This window comes from Cucurbita pepo, chromosome 19 (genome assembly GCF_057944985.1).
Source record: "Cucurbita pepo subsp. pepo isolate OVF chromosome 19, ASM5794498v1, whole genome shotgun sequence".
NCBI classification, from domain to species: domain Eukaryota; kingdom Viridiplantae; phylum Streptophyta; class Magnoliopsida; order Cucurbitales; family Cucurbitaceae; genus Cucurbita; species Cucurbita pepo.
The window spans coordinates 1,986,568-2,012,859 of NC_141816.1; the positions used below are offsets into that span (position 1 = coordinate 1,986,568).

At 36.6% G+C, this 26,292-nt stretch overlaps 3 protein-coding genes across 3 annotated transcripts; 1 reads left to right on the top strand and 2 right to left on the bottom strand.

Annotated features, from left to right (window-relative positions):
- Positions 1 to 12,609: 12,609 nt before the first annotated feature.
- LOC111781959 (uncharacterized) lies at positions 12,610 to 15,230 on the top strand. The gene is made up of 3 exons (XM_023662709.2): positions 12,610 to 12,941; positions 14,184 to 14,442; positions 14,846 to 15,230. Exons 1-3 carry the CDS (start codon positions 12,786 to 12,788, stop codon positions 14,911 to 14,913), a joined length of 483 nt encoding a protein of 160 aa, XP_023518477.2. The 5' UTR covers positions 12,610 to 12,785; the 3' UTR covers positions 14,914 to 15,230.
- Positions 15,231 to 15,463: 233 nt separating this feature from the next.
- On the bottom strand, positions 15,464 to 17,072 carry LOC111781618 (uncharacterized). Its single transcript, XM_023662308.2, has 3 exons — positions 16,986 to 17,072; positions 15,721 to 16,863; positions 15,464 to 15,601 (listed from the first exon to the last, which is right to left on the bottom strand). The coding sequence occupies exons 1-3, from the start codon at positions 17,070 to 17,072 to the stop codon at positions 15,464 to 15,466; spliced, it is 1,368 nt and encodes a 455-aa protein (XP_023518076.2).
- Positions 17,073 to 20,514: 3,442 nt separating this feature from the next.
- On the bottom strand, positions 20,515 to 23,731 carry LOC111781008 (C2 calcium/lipid-binding plant phosphoribosyltransferase family protein). The gene has a single exon (XM_023661403.2). It carries the CDS (start codon positions 23,576 to 23,578, stop codon positions 20,576 to 20,578), a length of 3,003 nt encoding a protein of 1,000 aa, XP_023517171.2. The 5' UTR covers positions 23,579 to 23,731; the 3' UTR covers positions 20,515 to 20,575.
- Positions 23,732 to 26,292: the final 2,561 nt, after the last annotated feature.

The window sequence follows — 26,292 nt, forward strand, 5'->3', positions numbered from 1 at the left end:
TTTACGAATCTTTATGAAAGAATTTGTTTTGTTTCCAAGGTTATTTATGATGAGCTTCCGCGTAATGAATTATGAATGCATGGGTGACGTCACTAATTAGGTTAAAGAAAATTAGGGGCGTTACAGTGAGTGTCGCACAATCGCAAGTCCGCTGCCATCAAAAGTGCAATTGTGACACACAGCACGCAAGCCCCCTACACGCGACCCGCGTGCCCAATATAAGGATCCGAAGTCTGCGACACGTCACTTCCGGAGGGTGAAATGTGTCACATATGCAGACGCCAACCAACTCCTTCGGCTCGGCTCTAGCGGCGGCTCAAAAATGGGTTATTCGGTTCGGATTACACTATTTGATACTCATTCCTACATTTTTTACCCATATTAAAGATAATTAAGGAAACAATTATCGACTATACTTGAAGCGACTTCGAGAAACAAAATTCCAACGTACTCGAGTTTTGGGAGAATGCTGGCTAAAGTCAACCAAGTAAGTGACCTTACTATCAGCATGATTATATTTGATGTTGCTCGTGGTTCTGCACGTGTCATGTATATTGATATGTGTGAATTGATTATGAATCGATACGATCCTTGCATGAGATGTCATTCCTTGCGCCGCACGTGTCATAAATTGATTATGAATCACACGTGCCATTCCTTGCACCGCACCCGTCATGTTATTGTTGTGTTGTTTTTTAACGTGTTTTCAAAATACGTAAGTCCATGACTGTGTTTTAAGATGAAGGTGATGTTTTATGAAACTTTAAAATATTTTCGCATTCAATGTTCTTTGTATATAGTGACAAACTTAAATTAAGTAGAAAATTTCAGGTCGTTACATTTATTGCATGTTTATGTTATTCATAATTGTTTATTGTTTAGAAGTGAATTATTTTGTTGTATTAATTATATCTCCCAGCTATTTCTAAAAAGTTTAATAATTAGAAAAATAAAGCATACTTAAATAATTTAATTGTTGAAACTCTATTCACCCCTCCATTGTCATACGAATCCAACAATTGGTAGAGCGAGAGCAGGTTGCTTCCATTGATTTTTTATATACACTTTATTGTCATACTATATATATGTAGATACATTTATGTATGCGTGTAGATACATTTATGTATGCGTGTAGATACATTCATGTATGTGTGTATATATATATAGATTTCTATGTGTAAATATAACTCTTAAAAAAAATATCATCTATAGTATAAATGTCGAAAACATTTAAAACACCATCTTCTCTCGTACTATACATTTAACTTGATATTTAATGCAGAATTAATTTAATGAACCCTTATCATAAATGCAACCTTAATTCATAACTCATTTATTAACTCGGGAATAAACAATTACAAAGAAGGAAAAAATTAAATGTCTATGCCTAATCTATATTTTATTAAATGCAATTACACACTAACATATACTAAACTATGGTATTAAATACAATTCAACCTATACTAATCTATACTATTAAATTTGAAATGCAAATCTATCATATGCATGTGTTATGATCCCGGAGTTTTGCGAAACCTCCGTCAGCCTTACAGGGGCGCCTTGCCTTTATCTAAAAAATGCAGTAGCATGAGGCTTGATTATTTTAAGAATACTCAGTAAGTGACCCTGTATCGCAGTTATGCAACAAGAACATGTGAATGCAATGACGGGACCTATCATATCAGTTTATTTTCCTACGATACTATCCTAACGGGCCAGCATGGATTCACCAGTCAGTTCGCACCACCTGAGAAGGGATCGCAGCTCAACTCCGGGATGTACCTGGAACGAGTACCTAATCCTCTGTCTGAGCGAAATTCCAGCTCATCGTACTCACATCCGCCGCCACCACCCTCGTCTACCATTTTAGAAAATGAATAAAAAATCAACTTTGAGATGTATCCGAAAGGAGTAACTATTCCTCCATTTGGGCCGAATCCCTCCGAGAAGGGATAACAGCTCAACTTCAGGATGCCCTGGAACGAGTACCTATTCCTCCATTTGAGTGGAATCCTAGATCATCGTACTTGCCTCCGTCGCCACCACCCTCGTCCACTCTTTCAAAAAATGAATCAAAACTCAATTTTATGATGTATTCGAAAGAGTACTTATTTCTCAATCTTAGCTGAATCCCTCTAAGAAGGGATCGCAACTCAACTTTGGGATGCTCTTGGAACGAAGTACTTGTTCCTTCGTCTGAGCGGAATTTAGGTCATTGTACTCACCTCTGCCGCCACCACCCTCGTCCACCATTTTAAAAAATGAATCAAAACTCAACTTTGGGATGTATCCGAAAGGAGTACCTATTCCTCCATTTAGGTCGATTCCCTCCTACAAAGGGTTGCAGCTCAACTTCGAGATGCACCTGGAACGTGTACATGTTCCTCCGTCTGAGAGAAATCTCAAGTCATCGTACTTACCTCCGTTGCCACCACCCTCGTCCACTATTTTAGAAAATGAAACAAAACTCAACTTTGGGATGTATCCGAAAGGAGTACCTATTCCTCCATTTAGGTCGATTCCCTCCTACAAAGTGTTGCAGCTCAACTTCGAGATGCACCTGGAACGTGTACATGTTCCTCCGTCTGAGCGAAATCTCAAGTCATCGTACTTACCTCCGTTGCCACCACCCTCGTCCACTATTTTAGAAAATGAAACAAAACTCAACTTTGGGATTTTCTGAAAGAGTACCTATTCCTCCATCTTGGCCAAATCCCTCCGAGAAAGGATCGTAGCTCAACTTCGAGATGCATCTAGAACAAGTACTTGTTCCTCTGTCTGAGCGGAATCCCAGGTCATCGTACTCACCTCCGCCCCCACCCTCGTCCACCATTTTAGAAAACTAATCGAAACTCAACTTTGGGATGTATCCAAAAGGAGTACCTATTCCTCCATCTAGGCCGAATCCCTTCGAGAAAAGATCGCAACTCAACTTCGAGATGCACCTAGATTGAGTACTTGTTCCTCCATCTAAGCAGAATACCAAATCATTGTACTTGTTTCTCGAGAAGGAATTGTATCTCAACTCCAGGATATACTTGGAACGAGTACTTGTTTCTCCGTCTGAGCAGAATCCTAGATCATCGTACTCACCTCCACCGTTGTAACGAACCTAAATTTCCACTTACCTAGAGTCGCTACCGTCATCATCATCTATACTCATATGCGAAATTAAACATTTCAAACTTCATCTTAAACCACCGTCATCATCATCGTACTCACCTCTGGGAAAGAATAATTAAATTATTAATCTATTTATGTTATTCTCATTAATGACTTGCTTGGAATTATTTTACAACATTTTTTTGCACTTAAAATATTTTTTAAGATCGAAAAATTATACAAAATATAAAGTAAGCTTAAAAAGAAGTCTAAAAATAAGTTTAAAAATATTCTTATCGTAGTTTTGGATGTAAACACTTAATACATTGTTTAAAAAATACATTCTATCTTTAAAAAATGTTTAAAAAATACTTAATTTTAAAAACTTCAAAACATTTTAAGCATTTTAAAAAAACTTAAAAAAAATACTTTTACCATTAATATCACCTTTACAAAATACTCATAAATTTTTAATAGTAATATTAAAAAATTTAGATATAATATATGAAATGTCAAAAACGGATTTTGTATTTATTGACAGTAATAATCTTTTGAATTTTTTTTTTTATACTAAAGATAAAGGAAGAAATCTACTTTTAAAATTTCACGAATATCTTTATAGTTATTTTATTTTAAGAATATTTTTTAACATTAAATGTATCGATGAACTCTCTGTAGTTGTATCTTTTAAATATTATTAAAATTTTAAAGATTTTTTTTGAAGGAAAGTACGACCATTTTCATGCAAATAAGTATTGAATTGAATAAGAAAATAAATCATTGAATTAAAAAAAAAAAAAAAAAAACTAACTTTTTTTTTCGCTAATAAATTCAAAAACGGTAAATTGAATTAATAGAAAAGGTTATATAAAGGAAGCCAGTAAAAAATCCAGAGTGTTTTTAGGATATATATATATATATATATATTTTAAAGAAAGTAATAATAGTTTTCACCCAAATAAGGTATTCAATTAAATTAGAAAATAAACCATTGAATTCTAAAAAAAACCACAATTAATGGCTAATAATTTAAAAAATTGTAAATTGAATTAACAAGCAAATGCTATATAAAGGAGCTAGAGAAGAATGAAAAAACACCCGAAAAATGATCTCAATCAATTTTAAAATGATTTCACGCGCTTGTGTTCTTATCCTCTTAGCGTTCCATTTTTCTACCCCGAGGGCACACGCTACCAGGACTAATGTGTTGAATGGGGATCTGGGCTTAGAGGAGGGAACACAGCTCAACTTCGAGAAGCACTTCCAACGAGCACCTGTTCCTCCGTCTGGGTTGAATCTTGGGCCATCGTTCTCACCTCCGCTGCCACCACTCGAGAAAGAATCGCAGCTCAACTTTGGAATGCACTTAGAACGAGTACCTGTTCCTCCGTCTGGGTTGAATCCTGGATCATCGTTCTCACCTCCGCTACCACCACTTGAGAAAGCATCGCAGCACAACTTCGGGATGCACTTCCAACGAGCACCTGTTCCTCCGTCTAGGTTGAATCCTGGGCCATCGTTCTCACCTCCGTTGCCACCACTCGAGAAAGAATCGCAGCTCAACTTTGGGATGCACTTAGAACGAGTACCTGTTCCTCCGTCTGGGCGGAATCCCGAGACATCATACTCACCTCTACCACCACATTCTTCGTTTACTATTATAGCATAAGATTAAAACTATATACTCTATCATAGTAGTAGCGCAAATATGCTATCAAATGTTTTCATCAATAAAAAGTCTTGGAGATTTAATAACGTCGGCTATCATGAACTAGGAAGACCTATATCAGATACATTATTTCTTGAAGTCCATTATTTTTTGTGATGTGTTTTAGCTAGATTATAATAGTTACGTATGATAGTATGATGACGTTATTTAATGACGATATGATGATGATGATGATGGATGATGTTATGATGACGTTATTTGATGATGATGTGATAATGATGATGACATATGATGTTATGATAACGTAGTCAATGATGATATGATGATGATATATGATGTTATGATGACGTTATTTGATGATGATATGATGACATACATGATGACGACGACATAGTAATGATGATGTATGTTAATATGACGAGGTAAGATTGTATGACGATGAGATGGATTAGCATAACAATATTCCATATCAAGATGACGTGTATGTATTGAATGTCACGATGTATTATAACTTAAATGATGACGTGCATGTATTTAAATTTGTAATATTTAATCCTTAATTTATTGATCTATTTATATTTATGTTAATCTCATTAGTGCTTGAAATTGTTTTACTTTAAAATATTTTTTTTAGAGACTTGAGCTTAAAAAAACCTCAAATTAAAAAATACACAAACAGTTTTTTTAAATGGAAAAAGTTATTTAAAAAATATATTTTATCTTAAAAAAAAAATTTTAAAAATATCATTGAGTTTTTTTTTTTAAAACACTTTTAAACTTTAAAAAAAAAAATTTAAAAATACTTTTACTTTTACTCATGGACGGTATTAAAAAAAAATACTCATCAATTTTTAAAAATAATATTAAAAAGTTTGAAGATAATTTAAGAGGTGTCGAGATAAAGAAGTTGTGTGATCATAATAATTTTTTTAAAATTTTTTACTTATTAAAAATAAATGTGGTAATGTTATTTTTAAAATTTATATTTTTTGAACTTATTATTTATCACAGCAATATTTTTTAATTTATTATTATTATTTTTTTAGAATAAACCGATTAATTCTTTAAAAAAAACAACCCCCAATTTAATGGCTAATAAATTAAGAAATTGAAAACTAAATTAAGAAGCACACGTTATATGAAGGAAGTCATGTAAGAACCACGAGCCTGTGTTCTTATCCTCTCAGTGTTTCATTTTCCTGCCCCCATGACACACGCTATAAGAAATGGTGTGTTTAACAGGGATTTGAAACTCGCTAGCTCCGAGAAGGTATCGCAGCTCAACTTCAGGAGGCACCGGGAACGAGTACCTGTTCCTCTGTCTGAGCGAAATCCTAGGTCATGGTACTCATCTCCGCCGCCACCACTCGAGAAGGGATTCCAGTTCAACTCTAGGATGCATTGGAACGAGTACCTGTTCCTCCATTTCGGAGGAATCCCAGATCATCATTCTTACCTCCGCCGCTATCACCCAAGAAGGGATTGCAGATGCACCTGGAACGAGTACTTGTTCCTCCATTTGAGCGGAATCCTAAGTCATCGTACTCAACTTCGAGATGCACCTGGAACGAGTACATGTTCTTCTGTCTGAGCGAAATCACGTCATCGTCCTCACCTCTACCGCCTTCGTTTACTGTTATGACATTAGATTAAAACTAATATCTTAACCATTTTCACGTAAATAAATAAATAAAACAAAACAGCAATAGTTGATTAACATTTATAATAGTAAACAAAATATAAAATTAATATAACCCCGATAGGGGGCAACTTACTGAATATTCTAGGAATACTCAAGCCTCGTGCTACTTTACTTTTTCAGATAAGGGCAAGGCACCCATGTGACATCAACGGCGACATCTTACAACTCGGGACCGTGGCACATGCATAGGGTAGTTGTTTTTCCATTTTGTAGTCTAGGTTGAATTCGGTTTGCATTATTAGTATAGGTTAGTATAGGTTGAATTGTATTTGCATAATAAACCTTAAGATAGTGTAAGACATTCATTTTAGTTTTGCTCCTTTTCCTTTATTTCAATATTGTTCTTTTTCCTTTCTTTCCCTTGTACTCGTTTTCTCTTTCACGAGGTAATAAAAGGTGAGTGTAAGTCGCATTTATGATCAGGGCCCATTTAATGTAAATTCTGCATTTCAAGGTATAGTAATGACCTTAGATTAAATAGGTAAAATTTAGGGTCATTACATTGTTAAATACTCAATAAAATTTAGGAACTAGAATTACTGAAAGAATTTGGTGAACATCTTTAATAGGGTGAAGCGCCTTGGCATAACTGAGAACGAATTCGAGGGACGAAAGCAAGCTAATTTGGAGTTAGATAGAACTTCGGCTAAGGTCATCCAAGTAAGTGGCCTTACTATCGGTATGGTTATATTTGATGTTGACACGTGCCTCATGGTTCTGCACGTGTCATATATATTGATATGTGTGAATTGTTTATGAATCGATATGATTATGGTGTAATATGTATATGTTACGAAATATGAATTGTATGATAATACTTACGGTACAATGCGTTCAATGATATGTTGAGACAGAATACGATACGGTTAAGTATAGAAAACGCTATAGTTATGATAGATTGATAAAACGATACAAGAAGGTTATGTGCAAAAAAAACATTTTGACTATGATAGTTTGGTAAAACAATATGATAAGGTTATGTATAGAAAAAGTTATTGTTATGATAGTTTGATAAGATGATACGATAAAGTTATATATAGGAAATGTTATAGTTATGATAGATGGATAAAACGATACGATAAAGTTATGTATAGAAAACGTTATAGTTATGATAGATTGATAAGACGATACAATGAGGTTATGTATAAAAAAACTTTATGATTATGATAGACTGATAAAATGATATGATAAGTTATGAATAGGAAATGATATGGTCACGATCGATTGATGAAACGATATGGTTAGGTTATGGATAGAAAAGAATAGGATTAGGATATATTGATATAACTATAGGATTTATGATACATTGGAACATACGATTTAACATATTGATTAGTGTAACATATGAATGGTGTATTGGGTTGTTTCACAAAGATGATTTAAAGATGAAAATTATAGAGACCTCTTACATTTTGTGTGTACATATACATCAGGATACTTTTTCTTTTATGATGATGAGTACAGACGCATACGCTATGATGATGATGGTCATACCTTGCATGACAATAAGGGGTCTGCTGACATCCGAACGTCACCACGGACAACTAGCTCTACTATCGCACGTGTGGGTCATCCGTAGGGAAGTACTACACATCCAATTTAGTCCGGATTAGAGGCACCCCTATGATAGTTTTTAAAATATAGATCCCTACATCATGAGTTGCATGTGTTTGCATTCCCTGACCCCAATAGTGGGTCACTCACGGAGTATTTCTTAAAATACTCAAGCCTTGTGCTACTTATTTTTTTGAGTAAAGGCAAGTCATTTATGTACGATTGAAGATGATATCGCAATTTGAGACCATGATATAGGTTAGTTGTACTTATTTTCATAACCTTAGATTAGAATAGGGTCTTTTTAATTTTAAATTTTAAATTTATTTATTTTATTTAATTTTTCGTTGTCATTTAAAGATGTTTTCAAACACGTAAGTCCATGACAATGTTTTAAGATGAAGTTTATGTTTTATGGTAAAAATTTTAAATCTTTAATTCTGCATATGAGTATAGATGATGGCGACGGTAACGTTTCTAGATATGTAGAAATTTATGGTCATTACATTAAGAAATTATCTTTATTCTCTTACGATATACTCTAGTAAAAATTTAAAAATATAACATTTTATTATAAAAATTAAGATACATTATCGTGTTTATCCAACGGTTAGATTTTAAACTAAAGGGCGAACTATATAAAAAAATTAATTTAGTAATTTAAATCTAAAACATACGAGGTTATGATAACGTAATCTATGATGATATGATGATGATGATATAGTGATGATAATGTATGATGTTATGATAACGTTATTTGATGATGATACGATGACATACATGATGATGTATGTTAGTTAATATGACGACGTAAGATTGTATAACGATGAGATGGATTAGCATAACAGTATTCAAATTTGTAATATATTAATCTCTAATTTATTGATCTATTTATGTTAATCTCATTAGCTCTAGTGTGAAATTATTTTACTTTAAAATATATTTTTTTTAGAGACTTAAACTAAAAAAAACCTAAAATTAAAAAATACACAAAGAATTAGTTTTAGATGGAAAAAGTTATTTAAAAAATATATTTTATCTTTAAAAGGTTTAAAAAAATACCATTAAATTTTAAATACACTTTTAAACTTTTTTAAAAAATTTAAAAAAAAAAAAAAAAACTTTTACTTTTATTAATGAACCCTTCAAAAAAAACTCATAAATTTTCAAAAGTAATATTAAAAGTTAAAAGATAATTTAAGAGGTGTCGAGATATGATTTTTTTTTTTTTTTTGAATTTTTTTTACGTATTAAAGATAAATGATATTAATGCTATTTTTAAAATTTTGTAGATATTTTTTAATATTTGTTTTTTTTTTAATTATTATTATTATTATTTTTTTTTTTTTTAAAAAAGTATCAACTGTTTTCATCTAAATAAACGGTTTAATTCTAAAAAAGAACACCACAATTTAATGGCTAATAAATTAAGAAATTGCAAACTAAATTAAGAAGCACATGTTATATAAAGGAAGTCATGTAAGAACGAAAAACACAGCAAAAATGGTCTCAATCAATTCTAAAACGCTTTTAGGAGCTTGTGTTCTTATCCTCTTAGCGTTTCATCTTCCTGCCCCCATGACACACGCTACAAGAATTGGTGTGTTCAGTGGGGATCTGAAACTCGCCAGCTTTGAAAAGGTATCGCAGCTCAACTTTGAGATGCACCTGGAACGGGTACCTGTTCCTCCGTCTGGGCGGAATCCCAGATCATCGTTCTTACCTCCGCCACTACCACCCAAGAAGGGATTGCAGCTCAACTCTGAGATGCACTTGGAACGAGTACCTGTTCCTCCGTCTGGGCGGAATCCTAGATCATCGTTCTTACCTCCGCCACTACCACCCAAGAAGGGATTGCAGCTCAACTCCGAGATGCACTTGGAACGAGTACCTGTTCCTCCGTCTGGGCGGAATCCTAGATCATCGTTCTTTCCTCCGCCACTACCACCCAAGAAAGGATTGCAGCTCAACTCCGAGATGCACCTGGAACGAGTACCTGTTCCTCCGTCTGGGCGGAATCCCAAATCATCGTTCTTACCTCCGCCACTACCACCCAAGAAAGGATTGCAGCTCAACTCCGAGATGCACCTGGAACGAGTACATGTTCCTCCGTCTGGGCAGAATCCCAGATCATCGTTCTTACCTCCGCCACTACCACCCAAGAAGGGATTGCAGCTCCACTCCGAGATGCACCTGGAACGAGTACCTGTTCCTCCGTCTGGGCGGAATCCTAGATCATCGTTCTTACCTCCGCAACTACCACCCAAGAAAGGATTGCAGCTCAACTCTGAGATGCACCTGGAACGAGTACCTGTTCCTCCGTCTGGGCGGAATCCTAGATCATCGTTCTTACCTCCGCCACTACCACCCAAGAAAGGATTGCAGCTCAACTCCGAGATGCACCTGGAACGAGTACCTGTTCCTTCGTCTGGGCGTAATCCCAGATCATCGTTCTTACCTCTGCCACTACCACCCAAGAAAGGATTGCAGCTCAACTCCGAGATGCACCTGGAACGAGTACCTGTTCCTCCATCTAGGCGGAATCCCAGATCATCGTTCTTACCTCCGCCACTACCACCCAAGAAGGGATTGCAACTCAACTACGGGATGCACCTAGAACGAGCACCTGTTCCTCCGTCTGGGCGGAACCCCAGATCATCTTTCTTACCTCCGCCGCTACCACCCAAGAAGGGACTGCAGCTCAACTACGGGATGCAGCTGGAACGAGTACCTGTTCCTCCATCAGAACGGAATCCCATTTCATGGTTCTCACCTCCGCCGCCATCGTCTTTGTTTACTCTTATAACATAAGATTAAAACTATAAACTTTATTATAATAGAGTTGCACAAAAATACTATCAAATGTTTTCATCTATAAAAATCTCGAACAATGAATAACACGGGCTATCCTTGAGTTTGATTGTTAGCTTAAACTAATCATTTAAGTTAGCACACTAAGAAGTTCAATACTGACAGAGTTGAGTTGAGCATGCAATTTGGAAAGGAGTTTAGAAATAAAGCCATAATAGTGCAAAAAAATCTATAATAAATAAATAAAAATAATTATAAACCATTTATGTTTAAATAATAATAATAATAAATAAATAGATAGATAAATAAGATTATTAAAAAAAAAAAAAAAAAAAAAATTTACCTACCTCGCCCAACTGACCTCTCATCCTATCTCATATTTGAGAGTTACAACTGACCTCTCATCCTATCTCATATTTGAGAGTTACAAGAAATTAAGTTAGAATCAGATCTCCTTCCTTATCTCATTATTCAGAAACGGTTCTTATTTTTTTATCCAATTATTTAGATTATAGTTAACATTTACCTGTTATAAGAAATCACTCTAGAATCAACAAAATTGAGTTCGTAGGATTGTCGTTTTAGAGGTGTTTTCAAAACACGTAAGTGGAGTTGTGTTTTAAGATGAAGGTGATATTTTATGAAAGTTAGATGAAGTATTTCCGCATTCAATCTTCATGATATGTATACAGTGACAACTTTAAATTAAGTAGAAAATTTCCGATAGTTACAAAAAATTTAGAGTAATTAGAGTGGTGTGCTTGAATTATCTCAGTTTAAATTAGCCATAAGCTCAAATTTGTTGAACTTCTCAATATTTTAAGCATCAATTAAGATAGGTTGTAAGTCATTAGCCTAGTTGAGCAACTTACGAGCGCGCAAGTGATATATTTTATGTTAGAATTGAAATAGATTTGAATCCATGTAACGAATTCTCCTATTTAGAAGTTCATGATGATAGTCGGGACAGGTTAAAGAGAACCATCGCTCACTAATAAAATGAAACACAAGTGCAACGCTTAAGTAATATTTAAGTTTACTTCATGTACTAAATCTCAAAGGATTCTCTAAATCCAAACATATATGGTACGGTGACACCTTATTTTATATCATTACATCATTTAAAAATTTTCAATTTAGTCCTTCGAAATTTAACATTTTTCAATTATACCCGGTTAACGTATTAGAATTGAATAATTATGATAAATTATTATAAATTTAATAATTCATTTCAAGGATAAAAAATGCAATATTTTAAAATTTAGGGACTAAAAAAAGCTAAACTCGAAGTCAAGGGTGAAAATGTAATTTTTGAAACTTAAAGTACTAAATAGAAAATATACTAAGATAGTTTTTTTTTTTTTTTCTATTAAGTATTATGTTTCTTTCGAGTAATTTTCAACTTTCGCTCGAGTATAAGTAGAACACATAATTAAAAAAATTTAAAATTAGGAGATCAAATTTTTACCTTTTGGTCCTTAAACTTTCATAAAATAACAATTTAGACTCTAAACATAAATATTTTAACGATTTAATCCCTATCGTAAAAATTATTATTAAGATTTAATGAAACTCATACTTAGAGACGGGAGGTAATTATAAGCTACAAAGTTTAAATCATTTAAAAATAAAAATCTACATTTAATTTATCGTTAAAATAATTTAAAAATACAAGAGCTAAATTTAATTATTAAAGTCCGTGGATTAAATTATTATAAATTAAAATTACATTTAATTAAATTGTTACAAATTTTTAGTTTATTATTATCCAATTTGACATCTGCAATTCGTTAACAACAAGAGAAATTACACAATCTCCAAGCTCACCCGAACTAACCAATTATATTGGCGATTTCTTCGAGAAGATCTTCGATTCGAGCTTCAATTTTCGTTTTCGCGCTTGGTTAGGAGGCTAATTTGATTGGAGATTTCCATTTTTCGTGCGCAATGGATTCAGCTACATTAGCCGTGTCATCGTCCGTCATTGTGCGTAGTTCGTCGCTAAAATCGTTTTCGAGTAGAAGGATTCAAGCAGAGTTGTGTTTTGAAAGGAGAAAGTTCTCCAAGATTTTTGCGGTCTATCCTAATGGTTCTGCTTCTAGGGTTGGTACTTTCGAAATTGGTTATGGGAATTCTCTTTTCTTTTTCTTTTTTTTTTTCGGGAAATTACTTGAAAGTTATTTATTCAATGAATGAATCTGAGGCTGAGTTCATTGCAGTGGAATTTATTATGCATCCATTTTCGTGCATTTGAAGGTGCTTGGTTGTTTGATGCATATGTATTATTATTATAATTGGCTCCTTTAAGCTGTGTTTTTCTGATAGAAGCTGAGCATCTTGGTTATAAGTTATTGATCTGTTGGTTATTTTTATTCTGTGCTATAATTCCTTAGCATGAAACTTCTGGACGTAGTTGATTGAAACTTGCAAGTACATTTGTTTTTTATTTTTGATAAGTAGTGCTTTCGGAGACATTCGATAAAATTGGAGGATTTTTTACAAGTAAAACAATCATTTGTGACAAATTCCCTAGTAAGATTATGTCAATTTGACGTTCTCTTTAATGAAATTTTTTGCAATCAAATTTTAATTTCATGAGCATTTGGGAAGGGTAACTTGTGAGATCCCACATCGATTGAAAAGGGGAACGAGTACTAGCGAGGATGCTGGGCCCTGGAGGGGGTGGATTGTGAGATCGTATGTTGGTTGAGGAGGGGAATGAAGCATTTTTTATAAGGGTGTGAAAACCTCTCCCTAGCAGGCGAGTTTTAAAAACCTTGAGGGAAAGCCCAGAGAGGACAATATTTGTTAGCGGTGAGCTTGGTCTGTTACAAATAGTATTAGAGCTAGACACCCGGTGGTGAGCTAGCAAGGACTCTGAGCCCCAAAGGGGGTGGACACCGGGCAATGTGCTAGCGAGGATGGACCCTGAAGGAGGGTGGATTGTAAGATCGCACATCGATTGGAGAGGGTAAAGAGTACCAACGAGGACACTGGTCCCAAAGAGTGGTGGATTGTGAGATCCCACATCGGTTGGAGAGGGTAACAAAGCATTCTTTATAAGGGTGTAGAAACCTGTCCCTAGCATACGTGTTTTAGAAACCTTTAGGGGAACCCGAAAGGGAAAGCCCAAAGAGGACAATATTTACTAGCGGTGGGCTTGGGCTGTTACATAACTAGACGTCAAACATAAACTCTTTAAACGATTTGCCATTTCTGCCATATGCTGGTCTACATATTTGTAATTGTTTATTGAATCGTATGCTTCCAAGTGTATAGTTCTGCATTCATAGTTGCCATAGATTATGGATTTGAGAGTATTGTCAAAATTTCTGGATGTGGCAGGGGGATTCTTCAGGTGCAGATGTTCATAGACGAAGAAGTACTTCTGAAACTCTGTTTTGCTATGATAAGGCTATCCCAGAGGAAAGAATCGAGACGCCAGTTGGAATATCTCTGGCCGAGAAAATGATTGGAGATAATCCTCGATGCACCGAATGCCATGCTAAAGGTGCTGTTCTTTGCACAACTTGCTCCGGTTCGGGTTTGTATGTTGACTCAATATTGGAGAGCCAGGGAATCATTGTGAAAGTTCGTTGCCTGGGTAAATTACATTCCTTATTGAACTATTAGTATTAGCAATACTTTGAATGATTTTGACCTTATCAGATTGTTACATACATATGTTGGACAATGTATTGTGTTTATTATGTTGAACTTATGCTCTTTTGACTCTAATGGATGTGATGTTTAACTTCGAACGCAGAAAAGAAGAAAATGGGATATGGATATTGTATCTTCGATATATTTTGTTTTCGTAAAAACAAATCGATGCTGGGAAGCTTTCGAAATGATTAGGCATGCTTTTTATGACGTACATTTGATTCAAATATACTTAGTGATGAAGGAAATTTTTTTGTTTCATCTCTGTTAGTTGTCTGTATGTTTAGTTATCAAAATACTTACCGAAAAGTTTCTGTCCCAACTCTGTAATCATCGTCTTGTAGGTTGTGGTGGAACTGGCAATACCATGTGTTCGGAATGCGGTGGGCGTGGTCACCTGGGATCTAAATGAGTCGCAAAGACTCCTTTCCAATGAATTCTTCTTGAACTATCCCCAGCTCTAATATTTGGACTTTGATCATGCAATTATGAGATATATATTAATCTTGCAATGTAGCAAAGATCTATAGTGTACATTTGTCATTTTAGGCAGTTTGTGGGATATCCTTATCAAAGTTTGGCAAAATTGTTCTTGATTCAGTTCAAATCATTTCCAGTGTTCCCTTCCCACAGCATTTGTACTTGTAAGTCGAATGGACACGCCTTTTTTCGAACTAAAAGTTATGGAATGCATGAATTATGAAGTCAGAAATATATGTTCTTCTTTTAGTAGGTATGAAGTTTTATTATGTGCCTGAACAAAAGTTCTTCCCTGAACTTTTTATTGAACTCTTGAACAAAATCCGAAAGAATACAAGATTTGCAGGGAAAGAGAAGAAAAGAAGATCAAAACTGCCATTTTTGTTTCAGTAGATTCCTCGGAAGACATTTATTTTTATCATGCCAGATTTGAGGAATGGTCTAAATCTGCTTCTTCACTTGTTTTCAAGTTTATGATTTGATTAACCTTGCAATCTCCGCCGAAGGTCTCGAATCTGCTCTGGCACGGTGGAGTCGAACCGAGGATGCTGGGGGTTGTCTGCATAAGCCACATAGTAGGCAGAAACACATGCTTGTGGCCACGCCATTCCTATCCGGCACTGCAATTACAGAAGCCATGAACATTGTCATCCAGAAGTTAAATTGCTCTCAGGTATTCGTTAACTTCAATTAAAGTTTAGAACAGTTCTTTTTTTTCTATAATATCTTAGCTCATTACCAGACAATAGCCTATCAGGAAGGCATATATTGCTAATTCTGTTGCATAGCTCTTGTGTATTACGAGTGCCCAGATTCCACTTATCATGCTGCAGATTGCACCACCAGAAAGCCCGCAGAGAAAGCAGAAAGACACGGTGAGATCGGAGTTTATAACAATTTCCAAATCCGCCCTCTTGAATGCCTCCCAGGTATCATATGAAGCCTCCACTATCCCTTTATTGTAGACACCAACATGGACGAAACCCCACCGGTTTCCACGGCTTCTCAGCATTGAAGCGATCGCCGAGTAGCAGTGTGCACAAGAGAAAAGGAACTCATCTTGGTCTCCTGCTGCCAATCTCATGGCACGGGCAGATCCCTGAATGAAGCTGATAAGGGGGTTGATGGCTGAGCCAAGAGCAATAGTTCCAATCAAATGCTTCACTGTGCTGTAGAAAGCTTCTCGTATGTTATTTTCGCGTCCCCAAGCTAAATTCAAGTACTTTATGCGTGAGATTGTTACTTGCACTATGTTCTTAATGACCTGCAGAGTCCAGGTTAGGCTCAACAGTATTGCTGCTATGAACAATGCTTTAAATCCAGACTTAATAGCAATTGCTCCACCAATGCCGATGACCAAGAATGAGGCGTAAAGAATGCCAATGACGATCGATCCAATGACCAAGATTGGAGTGTGCGACGGAGGGTATTTAGTAGAAACTGATAAAAGTTGAATCGTATAGTTCAACCGACGATTGATCCAACAGAGATATACCGACAGGCACAGGGAAAAAACTACGAGGATCACTCCTGCTGCTAAACCACCAGCAGATCCAACAATGACAAAGAAAATGGCAGAAGCGAGTAATAGCACGGGGCTGAACCATAAGGCTGTCTTGAAGGCCATTGAAGGGGAGAAGCCAGTGAAGGCCTGCCATGAAAAGGCAATGATTCCAGAGCTCCCAATAGAAGCCAACAATGGCGGATACCACTTCTCTGGGAGAAAATGATGGGTTTTAGAAGCCGACCGAAGTCCCCGAACTGTCAAAACAATCACCAACACAGCAACTAGGCATAAATGGACGTTGAAAACTACACTAGAAAGCCACCTGAAAATTTTCCATCCCACCGTAGGCTCTATCGAAAGATTTGGTTCTTGAATCTGCAGCAACAGCCAACAAGATTCATTCAAATACATGTAAGTCAACCTCCATACTACATAGATTTTGACATGAATATGAAAATGAAATGCTTTCTTGATAGTGAAAAGAATGATAATAATACCCTGATGGGAGTTGAAGACGAAACTCTTCTTTCTTGAACTTGTTGGGAGTTGTTCTGCAATGCACTTTGTGGTGTGCTGATTTCCATTATTTCGTTGCAGGGAGTTGTTCTGTTATGTTCTTGAAGTTCTTTAATTTGGATTGGTTGAGGAGCAAGTTTCTTGGAAATTCTTGGCTTTCAAGATTCAACCTCAACCAAATTCAATGCTCTGAGATTTAAACTTTCAAAGACTTCTTCTTAAGCTAATCATTGTATTCTCATGTATTTGTGTGGAAATTATGGTGTAGGTTTACGTCGTGCTGATGCGGCGTGATGACGTGGCTGCACGAGGTAATGGTGACGTGGAGCACAGGAGATCTTCCTGGTTTGTCTTTGCCCTTTTGTTACTGTTCTTGTGATCCACCTCTCTTCATAAAGGAAAAAAGGGACTCTGCTTTCTGTGATCTTTTTGTTCGTCTTTTCTTCTTCTTTTCAATGAACTCAAAGTTGAACAAGTTATAACTAAAACCGTTTCTTTTCTTGTTCGTTTATTTGAGGTAGCTTAAGTGATAAGATTAGAGAGCTGTGAGGGAGAAACTATGACTGCCAAATCCACAGACGCCACGTGGCAGTCAGTTTGGTGGATTTGCCCTTGAGCGTTTTCTCATGTTATCAAGCTGGAAAGTTTCAACCTTTTCATGTCCTAGATATTAGTGATAGACCTTCTTCCCAAAAGGGAATTTTTTTTAAAAAAAATGTTGAAAGTTGACTTTCAAAATTTTGATTGAATTCTCGGGTTAAATTTGGGTTTCAAGTATCGGGTCTATTAGTAAAAAATATATGGTTTAGATCAGTTGAGTTATATAATTTATTGGACAAATTTTACTATATTTTAGTTGTTTTTCTTATAAGATTCCCTAACTAAATGACGATAATTCCTTCTTTACGAGGTTCAAGAGATGATGAATTGGAGAATATGTAAGACTCGAAGGGAATCGTAACGTGAGACTTCTGCATCATACGACTCCGTTCGATATCGCATATCAAAGACACTTGTCCATGCTCGTTGGTAGCAACACTATCAAAGTATGAGCGGGTTCTGATATTGAGTTTGTTAGTTTTTTTGACTTTGCAAAAAATCGGACGTTGACCTAGTATTTTTGTCATTTAAATTTTGGCCAAGTTAGCGTGATATGGTAGACAACGAAAATGCTCGTAAATATGTCGCTTTAATATTTTATCGGTTGTGTAAACGACGGTACTATATAGAATTATACTCTAATTTTTTTAAAACATTTTTTTTTTAATTTATTGTTTTGTTTTAAAAAGTCGTTTTCTGAGTCTTTATATAAATGGAAAATATTCTTTTAAAGAGATATCCCATTAAGTCAACCAAACCAAGGATTTATTATTATTGGAAGAATTAGTCAATATTAAATCAACAATTTGATTTTAAATATGCATGACGTGTAATTATAGATAATATATTTTATTTATTTATTGTGTGAAATGGTTTACAATTCGTTGGTTGCTATTTTATATGTAAATAAATGATTTATCATTTTAATATATTAAATTTGAAGCTTTTAAAATTTACTTTTATTGTGCTTCGAATTATCAATTAAGTAAAATAGTTGGTTGAAATTGATCAAAGTTGACTTGTCATTAAATTATTATTTTATTGAAGTATTTAGACAATTAGCATACCATTTGATAGAAATGAATTTTGTATACGGTTAGATGAATGGATCGAGTCAATGAACCGAGTCAAATAGATTCACTCTCACTACCCTTCGATACACAGAATCCATTTTGACCATGAAATCAGGTTGTTTTCGGGTTGATCACAGATTCTCGGCCTTTTGAGATTTTGAGAAGAGTTGCTATTTGGCAAGAATAGTCCAATTCTTCATCCTAGGACTTGGGATAACATCACAAAGTATGTAACCCGTGTTATTGAGAATCAAAACAGTAAAATGAGATGCACCGTTGCATTTGAAGGACCTTGGTCTTTTGTAGAGACAAGATCGAGCTTAAGACTTGGCTTAGGGTAGAGCCAAATCACGTAGAGTCACAATTAAGTGAACATGCATGTATAGAAAAAAAAAATCCTAGTTTTCGCATAACTTCAAGATGAATAGAGTTTTTCTTTTAAGTCGGGTGTGAGCTAAGGTTTTCTATTTTGCAAATTTTTCTATTTTTTAACTTTCAAACATTTAAGTGGTGTTGATCAAATCTCTTGTGCGGTGATTCGAATCACGAGTTTTGTTTATACATGATTTTGATCGTCAAGATTCAAAATAATCCGTTCTAAAACTTTTCGTTCGATTGATTATCCGTTCTAATCCGTTCTAAAATGGTAAGAAAATATACCAAATAAATAAATTATTTTTTTTAAAAAAAATATATTTGTAAAAATTAGATCTTGAGGTAACATAAATGGGCCAATTTCCGAAAGTTGGGCCAGAATTGAGGCCCATTTAAATCTCTTAGAAAAGCAAGTGGGACCCACATGGTTTATTATTATTTAGTTATTAAAAAGAAATGTCTACAAGTCGAGCTAAAATTAAAAACAAATTGTTCCGGTTAAATTTGAATTAAAGTAGAAAATATCATACCATTGTAGAGAGTCATGATTCCTAATACTATTTTTTGGCTCTAACTTATAATAATATTATAATAAGTTTAATCGATAAAACTTTCATTAATTCCGTTTTACTAAATTTTTGTCAAAAAAAAAAATATATTAAACAAAATAACTAAGCATTTAGCACAAAAAAAAAAAAAAAAAAAAAGAAGTTATATTATTTTGGGAAACATTTGAATTTATTTTTAAAATTTTGAGAATGTGAAATTGAGCTTTATTTTAATTTTATATGAATTAATAAATATTTTTAAAAAGCAAGTTTTGAAGTCTATTAATTATTTAGAAAATAGGCCTTTTCTTTTTCCAGCAACGGTCACTCTACGTGGTCGGCGCGGGGCGGTGTATACCATAAATGCGCCAAAGATAGCCACCTTCCAACGGTAACCTTCTCCACCCCCATTTTAAAATCATGATAAATAAACAATTATTATTATTATTATTATTATTATTATTATTATTATTATTAATCCAATAAAAATATATTTCTACTTTATTTCAAAAAAAAAATTTAAAATGTAATTTTAAAAAAGTTTTATAATATGTTTTAAAACTTCAAAAAATATTTTAAAGTTTTTTACAAAATTTAAAATTATTTTTATCGTTTCAAAAAAAATTTATATATAATTTTTATGAATTTTTTTTATAAGGTAGAGGTGTTAATGCTAATTTTAAATTTTAATGTGTATTTTTTAAAATATTGTAATCACGGTTATTTTTTTTTTTACTTTTAAAAAATTTTAAAAATAATTTAAAGATATTAATGAGTGATATTTTTAAAACAAATTAATAATTAAGATATTTTTTAGATTTTCATTTAAAGCTTTTGTAGCCAATTATTTACCACTATTTTGAGTAAACAAACTAATTAATATAATTAATAAACCAGTAACTAATACATAATAATCATAATTAACCCCTAAAAAAAGAGGTTAACCGACAAATAATAATGGACTTGACAACATCATCAGATAATCTGATCGGAAAGCGACGGCAGCCGTCGGAAAAAGTTAGCCGGAACCGACGGCATGTCGTCGCGAAACCTGGGATGGCGGAGGTAATAAAATCCAAAGCCCAACAAAAACACCTTAAACGGCACCGCATAGAACAACAGCGATGCCGCCAAGCACAACACCACAAAAATCCCTGTGGCTCTCGGGTCCCTCCAGTTAAACAGCGCCTCCAATCGTTCCCCTTGCGCCGCCACGTCACCCAGCAGCACCTGGGCCCTACCACCCAGCGCCCTCAGCCTGTCGTATCTGATCCGAATTTGGTCCCCAGATCGTGTGGTGGGGAACCCATCGAACTCCTCGTCGAGCTCATCGGCGCTGACGAAGTCCACGTACGACAACCTCGGGTCCATGTTGTGGGAATGCCGGTGCCGGTAACGGAAACGGAGCGTGAGAATTAGAAACGCGTACATGAAGATGGTGGGGAGGATGAGATTTGGGCATAGGACGACGGCGATGAGGAGCACGTGGACGAGGATGGAGGTCGGAGGGTGGATCCACGTGCGAATCCCGTCGAACCAGCGGGCTAGAGAGACGGCGCGTGAGAGACAACCGACGACGCGGAACCAATTGGCTTTGCTTCTTCGCATGCTCCACACGTGTGTGTCCGAGTCGAGCATGTACTGAACCACTTCCTGACCCATGGCCGGTTCGGACCGGGAAAGCCGGGTAGTTACGATTCTCATGGCAGTGTGGCGGAGGATGTCTTGTTGGGCCGGACCCAATGGGCGGATGTAGTGCATTCTTGGGAGCATTGGGGTTGAATAGGACTGGATTAGACTTAGCCACGACGAGCAGGTGAACCGGACGGAAATTTCGAGGTCTCCCATTTTCTTGGCGCCGGTCGGGAGTAACACCGTAAGGGAGTATGAGGTTGAGTACACCTGATTAGCGTCCAGTGTCGACAGTCGGATTCGGACCTTACCGATCCGTAAGTCTTTTCCGGGTTGTTTCAAAGCGGCGTCGTTTTCACGGTTGTATCTGCCGTTGTCGAAGACGCCGATCGTGAGGACGGTGCAAGGGTCGTAGACGTCCCACGTGTACTGTTCGTTCCAGCGTGGATTAAAGCGGTCGAGGATTGTGCGGGTTCGGACCCACTTCGGGCCGTATTTGGCGACCACGTATGCGTCGATAGTGCCACGTGTACCGTCTTTTGTTTTCACCGGGAGGAGATTTGTGGCGCCGCGGATTCCGACTTCGAGGAGTCCGATCGGTGGTTTCGTCAGCTGTTTTGCGGCGGCTCTGACGTCGCTGATCACGTGCGCGGCTTCGTCAAGCACGTGATATCCGCCTTCTAAGCAGATTCGGAGGTGGATTCTCCCGGTGTAAGGGTGGTTTTCGTCTCCAACAAGATTGAACCATCGGGATTTTGTGTCCGTCCAATCGTCGGTCCTTTTCTCGATGCTTGCCATCTGGATTTTCGCCTGGCCCACTGACTGACCGTTTGTCAGATCTTCTACGGTCACCACCAAAAACGGCTCAAACGGCTCGGCTGCTACGAACACCAAATCCTCGTTCCATGTTGGATTAGCCGAGCCGGATGATGCCGAGCCGACTGAGGTTCTTCCCGTTTTGAAAACTTGTGGCCCAAGCTGGCCTTTGACATAAAGCTCGAGGTTCCTAGCCTTAGGCTCGGACTTCGAAGCAAACTGCAAATCCTGGGTTTGGATGACCGTTAATCTCAAGTACCACAGCTTCGGAGAGAGGTAAACTTTGGCTCGGGTCTCCGGAATCAACCCACCGGAGTCCGACTGCCAAGCTTCTTGAAACGCCTCGTCGGCCTGAGTCCCCAACCAAACGGCGAGCATGACGTCATTTCCCGGTGACTTTTCCGATTCGAGAGAGTACCATTGCGGAGCCAGAGGACTGTCCGGTGGGACTCTTTTCGGAACCTCCTGCAGATCAAACGACACCGTTCCCAAACAATTTTCCGTTAACTGATCCTCGTTCTCTTTCTTCTCCTCCGCCCAAACGGAAACTTCCAGAGACGTTGAGTTCAATCCTTCTTTGTCGAATGCGAACACTTGATCCCAATCTTTCTCGCTCTGGCTCTTCGTTTTGATACTGTGAGTTCCGATCACAAGCTTTGCGTAAATGGAGGATCCACCTTCTGAAGATTCACGTTTTGCTTTAACGACGCGTACGTAGAGGAACGGCATTCGATCGACAAGATCGTACGCGCTGCGGCTTCGATCATTCGACAGAGAGCGAAGTTCGAGACCGTTTACGCTTAGATCGCCTCTTTTTTCCGCCTCCGATTTCGCCTTCTGCATCTTCATTGGCTTTTCCGTATGTGCAATCGGCGGATTTTCCACTTCTGCAGGCTTCTCTGGTTCAACAGCAGGGGATTCCTCTGGTTTCGAATTTTCCGGCGGATTTTCACTAGACTTCTCCTCTGCTTTTGGTTCTTCCTTCGGCTTCTCTTCTTCTTTCTTCTCCTCCTCCTTGACTTCCGCTACTTTTCCCTCCTGATTCTCCGGTGGCTTCTCCTCGGCTACTGGAGTAACAGTCTCCGGTTTCTGATCAGATTCAGAAACACCACCAGCAGGTGGATCTTCATCGATATAATAAATTTTTAGCCCTAACTCTCCCTTGATCTGAGAGAACACGCTACGTTTCTCTAAAGGATAATAAACAAGCGTTTCAGATCCAGATTTCGCAAAAGTACTTCCGGCGAGTTTAACCTTACCGAGAAACGTGCTTCTCTTCCCCATCTTCTTATCGTTGTACAAATTGACCTCCAAAATCTCCGACTCCATAGTCTCCGTATCGTGAACAAGAAACTCATGCTTCTCGTCCCACTGTGGATTCAGATCTCGGAATTTAGTCTTCGTCCGCCTCCGCTGCCCGTCGAAATCCACAATCGCGTAAGCACTAGCCGTTCCTTGACCGTCTTTCGGCATCAAGTTCTTGGCGTTACAGATCTCGACGAAGAGCTTTCGAACGCAACTCTCCGCCATTTTTAACCTCGAACGGATCTGAAACTTCTCGATTCAAGAACAGAGAAAGAAATTTAGAGAGATCAATGAAATTTTGGTTGAGATTCTCTCACTATTTTTTTTCTTCAATCCCCAGTGGCTTTGCAAAATGGAAAATGAAAGAGTAAAGCCCCCTCTCCAGGGTTTTTAAAAGATGGGGGGAAAGTTGAGAGGGCGCCTGGGGCCACGTCATGAGTGACACGTGAGACAAATTGCCACGTGGAAGAGCGTGAAGATTGTGGAGTCCACACAATGAATCGCTACAACGGGGATCGTACCAATTTTCCTCCCTCGCTCATTATGCGACTTTTTGACTGGACTTCGCATTTATGATCACGGTTAAATTTTACATTTTAATCTCTTTTTTCGTGTATTTTAATCCAACGGATAAAAATAAAATTTTGATTGTAAATTTGTTTTCATGTTATAAAAAATTACAATTTAATCCTCATTATTTAAAAAAAAATTAATTTTAATAGACTAATCTTAATATTTAAAATTATATGAAATTAATTTTTACGTGTGTTCATAGGTCTAACCTTTAGCAATAAGGGTTAGATTGGGCTGTAATTTTTTTTTCCATTTGGATTAGATTGAAATTGTTTTAAACTGAAATTCGGTTTGGTTTCCAGATTGAAACTTTTTTATCGTGTTAACTCGACCAATCAAAAAAATAGAGTTCACAATCCAACGTTACCCTTATTACGAATATCAAAAATATTTGAGTATTATATAATGAGAAAATAAATATAATTAAAAAAATAGTAAAAAAACGTATTTAAATAAAATAAAATAAAATAAATAAATAAATATAAAAGGGAGTTAAAAGTTAAAACCAACTCTGCAAACAGAATCATGCACATTGCATTTACACCACTCGAAAAGGGAATCTTTTTTTTTTTTTTTTTTTTTTTTGGTTTTATCTTAATATTTAATTTAATCTGATTATTTTTTTTTTCGACTACACGAAGATTTTGTCAGATGATTTTTTACATTAAAATAATAATTAAAAACAATTAAAACATTTTAAAGTTTTAATTTAATTCCTATAATTTTTTATTTTTTTCTTTCGTTAGTACAACCATAAATTTTTAGTTTATTCGGACCAATGGGTAATATAATCTAGTCCCTAAATATGATAAGGGTTCGTGTTTTAGCATTTTTCTTTCATGAGGGTTAAGCTCCTAAACGTAACAATGATTCAACAAGGGTTAAGTGCTTAATTGTAATGTCTTTTCAAAATATGAGTAGTTTAAACCAGGGCTCTTCCATGTCTACTCTCGAGGGCACGGACCCTCAAGGTCAATTGTGCCAGCATCTCAGAAATCTGAGCTAGTTGATGGATGACTATAAGAAAGTCGTTAATTTATCAAGGCTGGAGCCTCCTTGTCCCACCTCATAAAGAGGGTTCGTACTGCCTCGCAATTTATGGAGGAACCAACCTACACACCTGAAAGCGGCGAAAGGGTTCTCTTCTGAACTATACTCGAGTTGACTCACTCTTATTTTATTTTTATTTTTTTTTAGTGAGAGAGGGAGAGAGAAATGGACTGATTATAATAAAAAAAAAAGGCAAGTGGTTTGTTTTTTTTTGTGGTTGTTTGTGAAGTGTTGGGATGTTTTCTTTTTCTGCCAAAATGAACGTTGCACTGTTCGGTCTGAGTCAGCGACCCCACATGAACGTTGGGACCTAATTACTTTCCTTAACATTAATGCACCACGTGTCACTCTGTCTCTCACGTGTCTTCTCTTTTTTTGTTGATCGCACGTGCCATGACTGTGCCTATTCTTGTCTTTCTTGCTGTCAACATTACTCTTCTTGAAATTTAGATTTTCAATCATATCCTTACATTTTTAAATAAATAATTTTGAAAGAAAATTAAAATACATTTCTCGTAAATCATTAATATTTTTAAATTAATTAATATTTTACAATTTTTTTTTTTTTTTTTTTTTTTAGAAAAGGGCTAGAGACGTTGGTAGAGTCTGCCTCAAAAGGTAAAGGTCGAGCTCTAGGCCGAGTTGGTGGCTTACTGGGCGTGTGAATGTTTGATTAACCTGGTTCAGAGAAGGCGTAGAGAAACACTTTCTTGGCCATCGAAAATTGCAGAGGGATTGCTGCTTAGCGGCGATGCTGCCTTGGCTTCGGCGAGAATATGTCTAACCCATGAAGAGGGATTGTCGCTTAGCGACGATGCTGCCTTGGCTCTGGTGAGAATATGTCTTAACCCCAAAAAGTAGAAGAGGAAACCTAGAGCAAGGGACAAAGACAATGTTGAAGCCGGAAGAGTCGCCACATTGAGCGAAGGAGCCAATTTTGGCAAGAAGGGCAGCCGGAAGAGTCGTCACATTGGGGCAAAGGAGCCAATTTTGGCGAGAAGGGCGGCGGCAACTTGGTTGGCGAAGATGCCAGTGCGGCGTCTAGATTCCAAAGGTAAATCTCTGCAAAAGGTCGATAGGCTTATCGAGATTCTGTATATTTCCGAAGAGGAATGCTGATGAAGATCCTAAGATTAGGGTTTCTGTTAAGGATGAAGGATGAAGGATAAAGGGAAAATTGGGAAGAAAATGAAAGAGACTATGTTTGGAAGAGGTGAGGTTGTATGTACAGAGTATGGCGAAAGATGATTTGAAAGTCAAAAGGGTGGAGCCGAAGAGTAATCAACCGGCTCTGCATGTGGCAGCCATGACGACTG

Coding starts and splice junctions, on each gene's coding strand:
- LOC111781008 (XM_023661403.2), bottom strand. CDS start 23,578: ATGGCGGAGAGTTGCGTTCGAAAGCTCTTCGTCGAGATCTGTAACGCC.
- LOC111781618 (XM_023662308.2), bottom strand. CDS start 17,072: ATGGAAATCAGCACACCACAAAGTGCATTGCAGAACAACTCCCAACAA. Junction 16,864..16,985: donor CGTCTTCAACTCCCATCAGG/GTATTATTATCA, acceptor CTGTTGCTGCAG/ATTCAAGAACCAAATCTTTC. Junction 15,602..15,720: donor TCCTGATAGGCTATTGTCTG/GTAATGAGCTAA, acceptor CTGTAATTGCAG/TGCCGGATAGGAATGGCGTG.
- LOC111781959 (XM_023662709.2), top strand. CDS start 12,786: ATGGATTCAGCTACATTAGCCGTGTCATCGTCCGTCATTGTGCGTAGT. Junction 12,942..14,183: donor CTAATGGTTCTGCTTCTAGG/GTTGGTACTTTC, acceptor TGGATGTGGCAG/GGGGATTCTTCAGGTGCAGA. Junction 14,443..14,845: donor TGTGAAAGTTCGTTGCCTGG/GTAAATTACATT, acceptor ATCGTCTTGTAG/GTTGTGGTGGAACTGGCAAT.